Source organism: Ipomoea triloba, chromosome 10 (assembly GCF_003576645.1).
Source record: "Ipomoea triloba cultivar NCNSP0323 chromosome 10, ASM357664v1".
NCBI classification, from domain to species: domain Eukaryota; kingdom Viridiplantae; phylum Streptophyta; class Magnoliopsida; order Solanales; family Convolvulaceae; genus Ipomoea; species Ipomoea triloba.
The window spans coordinates 25,267,490-25,274,048 of NC_044925.1; the positions used below are offsets into that span (position 1 = coordinate 25,267,490).

Here is a 6,559-nt window from a genome sequence, read left to right on the forward strand (position 1 = left end):
TCTTTTTTGGTTTGAGTCCATCTGGACAGTTAGGATTTCCTCACCATTCAAAAACTTTTAGACAACTTTAATTTCTTATGTTATGTCTCAACAGTTATAACCACAAAATATGTTATGTCTCAACAGTTATAACCACAAAATATGCTGTCTGCTATTAGTAATTGCTGGTTATAGCAAATAAGGCCAGCATATGTGTATATTAGTAATTGGCATGCAATGTTTGTTACCCTTTCTTGTGTAATATAATATGTATGTGGTGATGTGTGGATTTGTTGTTCATCTCTTTTTAAATGTTTATACTTTTAATATATATGAAATTATATTTTTAAACCAGTTATTCTACCCAAAAGAGGTATCTACAAGTATGTGATATTCAATTTATATTTTTGAACCATTTTTAAAGCTAATCCAGGCAAACACAAATATTATAAACAATAAATAAACCAGATATGTATGAATTTTGAAATGTTCGAAACTCAATTCCCAATCTGCAATCATGTTTGTGAAAGCGAAATCTAAATATATTTTGTAGCTTTGACATTTTATTTTTTTGAATTATTGTAAGATTACACATTTTAAAATGGTTTTTACCCCAAATGAGAAAAAGACACTATTAAAAAAATAATTTTTTTCTTTTAAATTTTCAAGCGATTACGTATTATCGAAAGGTTGTTTAATTTCTAGAAAGCTTGTATGACCCCTTTTTATTTTTTTATTCTTGTGAAGATTTCATCACCCAAAAAAAAAAAAAAAACCCGTCAATTTTCCACTGCATAATTTATTAATAAAAAGTATATACTATGGCTAAATATACATACCAATTCAAACTTGCCTTTATTTTTAAAAATTTTTATTGTGAAAACGATCAAGTATATCCTTTAACATTATACGAAAAGTCAATTAAGCTTCTAAACTTTTAAAAGTAGTAATTAAACATATCAAAATGTATTTTCATGCATCTAGGTCTGATACCCTATTCACCTATAATAATTAGTCATTGGGATTCTATCGTGATAAGCCGACAACTATGACTGGTGAACCATGTGAGTGCTGATATTGCACGTTGAAACCCTAATAATTGGCTATTACAAGGTAAATATGAAGTTATTGGGACCATATACTTGAAAATTATATATTGATGTGTTTAATTGTTACTTTTAAAATTTATGAGCTTAATTGACTTTCATATCAATTCAAAGAGGGAAAGACATATTTGATTTTTTTTAAATTCTTATTATTAATAAAAAGAATATACTATGTCAATGTACAACTTTAAGAAGTAGTAGACATGTATTAATTTTTTATTGTTATTATTTTGTCTGACTTTTGTTTAAAGAATTTTATTAATGGAAGTTTATTTTAAAAATATTTTCTGAGTTTGAATTTGTAATCTGAAGCAGTTTTGATGTGACAATGAAAACTATATAATTATATAAATGAGTTTATAATTTCATATTCACAAAGTCAAATTAATAGTTCACTAGCTCCTTTGCTTAAGTCATTTTACTTCGTCGGTTTTCTCCTCTGCAACTTTATTCAGTTGGGTAGTTGTACCAATCTCCTTAAATGGTTGGTTTTTCCCTACAATTCATTACTTATAATGAAAAATATAATATTTTTATAAAAATAATACTTTTATATCAAAACGTAAAAATATTATATTTTTATATATAAGTAATAAATATTTTATTCATAATTTAGTATTACATGTACTAGTATAAATATTACATTTATATTAATCCGACCAGCCTCACAGATTATCTCATACAAATTTTTACTATTGCACCATTGTTATTAATTTGAGAGCTTGTTTATGATTTATTTTTTTGACGTGATTTGTAGATTATCACACATAAACAGATACATAGTGCACACCATTAAATAGTGATCACGAATTTCTTTACAATTAATGACAAAAGGTTTCCTCGTTACCAAAAAAATATTATAATGCTCTGTAAAACATATTGTGGGCAATGCAAACTATAATACTCTGTAAAACATATTACTCATAAATTTTTTTAACTAAACAAACCGTAGATCCTTACATCACATCACAACCTTTAACAGCCACAACTTTCACCTCTGCTTAAAATATAATCAATTTGCAAAAACGGTGCTTTTGAGGCGAATTAAATAATCAAAACTCTATGTTAATCACATTACTTAATCACCCTTAGTTTTAAAATCAAATTTGATTGTATAATTCTCAGTTTTTGCCAGTCTACGACTCTATATATAATACTCCAAAATCTAAACCTGATCACCACTGCTGTTGCTAAAGCCTTCATTTGTCTTGTCTCTTCTTGATTTTCTTTCTTTTTTTTTCCCAGCACAAGAAATTCACTTTTAGACTTTTCTTTCTTGATTTTCGATCTTCTTCCTTACTATATTCATCGGTTTCCCACAACTCTGTCGCATTTTGAGACTTTACTCCCTCCTCATAGTCATCGAGATGCTCGAACCGCAAGGCCTTCAAGATGAAACGGATGTGGATGGGATGTTCTCTCAATAATCTCGCTTTTCTCCCCACGGGTTTATGGTAAAACTACGGTTTTGTCCTTCCCCTCGCCCCCTGATGGCAGTTATGATCACACCTCTAATTAGCAGCGTTACCACCGGAGCCGCCACCAAGCTTTATGCTCGAATTCCTTCATTTTGGTTTGCCCTCAACACTCACCCTCCCGGCCTTGGACCGTAAGTTGCATTGTGATCATGTTCTTTTGTTTTCTTGAGAACCCATAGGTTTATATTTTGGGATAATAGTGTAAGGGGACTAGGATTTTTAGTTGAAAGTTTCTGGCTTTGAAGATTTTGTGGGTGGGGAAGAAAGATTGAGTCTTTATGGGTTGAAATTCCTACATATATACTTCATTCAAGGCTTTTTGTTTCTGAAATTCTGCCTATTTGGTACCCATATTGTTTGTCATAGTGAGAATGGCTTATGGGGGATTAGTTGATCAATTCGTAGGGGATTTAGGGGAGGCTAGTGGGAATTGGGGAAATGGGTCAAAAGGAGTTTCTCAATCCTTGGTGTTGGATAGTGAGAAATGTGAGTTGGTGAAGACTTGTGGAGTGGTGAGGAAGAAAGGTGGGGATGGTGCATCAGGTGTTAAAACCACAGCTGCTTTGAAGAGCCACAGTGAGGCAGAGAGGAGGAGGAGGGAGAGGATCAATGCTCATCTTGCCACCCTTCGCAGCCTTGTTCCCTCCAATGAAAAGGTAATTTACTTCTTCTTTTGTAAACTTGGTTAGGAAATAGGAATAGTTTCTTGCCAACAAAAGGTGGAATTCCCTCGCCACCGGCCCACACAGGATAGTGGAGGGGTAAATCATAGTAATTTAGCATCTCATTAGGTGTTAGGACCAGTGTCTAGTGTCCACAAGGAGCCGACCATTATGGCTGCTACTTGCTAGGGCTCGATCCTATCTCCTTGCTCACAATCTACCACCCAGGAATCAACTGAGCTGCTTGCTTGTGCAGATAAGAATAGTTTCTTTGTGTTATTGAATGTATTTGTCTGTTAATTACTCTGTCTGGAAAGGGCTAATCAATATTGACAGAGATTCTAGTTAGTTAGAGAAAATGGAAACAAGTAGAGACTTGGTCAGAAGTTTGGTTGTTTCTAATTCTTGAATTGAAATTCATTCAACTAGTACATCAATTGTTTATCAATGAGCTTAACAACGTTGTTCGGTTCTGTTGAGTTTTACTTCAGTTCACTGTTTCAGCTCGAGCTTGAAGGTTCTAGGCTACGAAAACAGACTCAAAATAGCACTTTGTCTGAGATGCTTGTATCAAAACATTAATATATTTGAATTTGTCAATGCAATATATAGGTAAAAATGACATAGGAGAATCACTAGAATCTAGGCTTGGAAGTTTGATGTCGTGAGCATTTGCAACATGCACGATAAAACTGAATAAAAACTCGGACAACTAGCAGCAAAACCATATCAGTTGATTAAAATGCAATGTTGTCGCTGTCTATGTTAATATAGTTTGCTTTCATGTGATCCTCTTGATGTATAAGGCTCTTTTCTTATATAAACGTTAACATCTATTCTTAGCTAATCTTGTTTTTGTTGGGTTATTCTAAATAATTATTGACTCTTCATTGTCAAAAGTATGATTGGTTTGTCGGCTGATTATATAAATCATCAATGTCAATTCATCATGCATGATGTTTATGTGTGTTGACCAAATTGCAGGGTGCAGAGCCGGCAGTTGAGTATTGTCCTTAAAATTATTATGAATTACATATATCTTAAGATGATGTCAAAGACTATTTTTTTAGTCATATTATTAAGGTTAGGAACAGAAGCAACAAAAGGATAGGTAGTTAAACATTTGAGTTTTGACTTTGGAACGCATATCTTATTCAGTTGCTTTCATCTGGACTAAGCACTATAACTACCATTGAATAAAAAAAAGGCGCATATCGCAATCAAGATTTCCATATATACAAATACGATTTCAAACTCCTTATACAATATTTGTTATTAGTGTTGTTGTGTTTTAGATAACGGTATGCTTGACAATCAAGGACGTGGACTAATTAATATATGATCTCAATTTGTGCACAGATGGATAAAGCTGCATTGTTAGCTGAAGTCATTCGACAGGTAAAACAGTTGAAGGAAACCGCGAGACAAGTCAGTGACAGTTTGTTTCTTCCGATGGACTCCGATGAGATACAAGTCGAACAAGTCACTGGGACTGCAGGAGATGGGACTCGTTTCTTCCAGGCGTCTATTTGTTGCGATTACAGGCCAGAATTGTTGTCTGATTTAAGGCAATGCGTCGATTCCCTTGGCTCGAATCTGGTGAAGTCAGAAATCTCGATCTTGGGAGGCCGAGTTAAGTGCGTCTTCTTCTTCAGAGACGCCATCCCCGGGAGCAATGGGAGAAGCGAGGCATGGGAGCTTCTCAAGAGGTCCATTCACCAGACTCTGAGGTCTGTCCTGGAAAAGGATTCAAAGCCACCCGAGTACTCGAAGATAGCGCCCTATCCGAATAAGAGGCACCGGATTTCTTCCTTCAATTCTTCATACTTGGCATGAATCAACTGTTATACACTGGTATGATTGTAATAGTATATATCAGTGATAACTTCATCCAACACCTTTGTTAAAATCCACATAATAAGATATGTTGCATGTACCCTTGCCAAGTTATTTGAGGTATTGCTTCTTGGTCAAGGATTTGTTGTTGTCCTACAATAATGTAATATATATTATGACACTTTAATATTTGAAAACAAATTGTTAAATAAAATGATTAAGGTAAGAAAAAAAAAAAAGTCACAGATGCCCAGGACATTAATCTAATGGATTAGAAGTCTCCTTCAAGACTTGCTTCCAACAGAAAGGTTGGGTTCGATTTAGGTCTGAATTGAACTTCTTGTGTGCAAAAGTGTATATCACGAGTTATGAAATTCAGTATATAGTCCAGTCATAACTAAAACTTGGGTTTTTCTTAGTGTTGGTTAATCCACATAGTGGGCTCTCCATTTTTGAGTTCCGTTTACTATCAGCGCAGCCTTAGTCGTTCCATGTATGTGTTGGTGTTCTATGGATTATGATGATGATTTTGATTTAGTCTTTTTAGATATGATTTGATGATTTACCATTCAAAAGATGTTGGAAAGTTTTCTTTTCGTGCTTAAAGATCCCACCAAAAAGCTTTGGCAAACATTTTGCAGCTTCATCATTTGGTTCAAAAAATGATTATTCAATTGAGAAATTTTGACAATACTAAGGACCCGTTTGGTTCGCAGAAAATATTTGAAGAGAAGTGGAAGTGAAATTCTATGGAAAAGTAGTTACCAGGAAGATAGATTCTATTGTTTGGTTGGTGGAAAAGAAATTACTGAAAATATTAATTCAATTGTTTGGTTGGATTTGTGATTGTAAGGAATAATGAGTATAAAGACATATATGCCCCTATACAATAATAATAATAATAATAATAATAATAATAATAATAACAAAAGTAATAATAATTTATAAATTAAAATATTATAATGTATAAAAAAATAAGATGCTACATACACAACATACACAAATATTATATGGAGCATGCAATACATTAGGAAGGAACACATACACTGCGTACAATATATGTATGTAATTAAGAGATAAACAAAAGGGTAAAATAGTCCAACAACCTCACTTTTTGTTCCCAACTACAATGAAAAATAAAATACCATGTGTCACCAAAGAATTTGTTTTCCTACAAAATGTGGAACTCTAGTTCCATTGGAATATAAATTCCAATCAACCAAACCTAGGAAAATAGCAATTTCCTTGATTTGGAGAACCCACTTCCATTGGAAAAACTTTTCATGTCAACCAAACATGCCCTAACCAATTTGTATAGGAAATTTAGTCTCAAAACAACTTGTAATTTTTTGTTTGTAGAAATTTGGTATGAATGAAAAATGGGACTTAATTAAACAACTCCCAGTTACGTTAAGTCTAGCCAACATAAGTATACAGAAGTCTTAATCTGTACAATGATGATAGATACTTTTTTATAAAAAACTTAACGAAAAAATAA

At 33.1% G+C, this 6,559-nt stretch overlaps 1 protein-coding gene across 1 annotated transcript; it reads left to right on the plus strand.

Moving 5' to 3' along the window:
- Window positions 1-2,260: 2,260 nt before the first annotated feature.
- Window positions 2,261-5,275, plus strand: LOC116031927 (transcription factor bHLH30-like). Its single transcript, XM_031274284.1, has 2 exons — window positions 2,261-3,219; window positions 4,585-5,275. The coding sequence occupies exons 1-2, from the start codon at window positions 2,935-2,937 to the stop codon at window positions 5,059-5,061; spliced, it is 762 nt and encodes a 253-aa protein (XP_031130144.1). The 5' UTR covers window positions 2,261-2,934; the 3' UTR covers window positions 5,062-5,275.
- The last annotated feature ends 1,284 nt before the right edge of the window (window positions 5,276-6,559 follow it).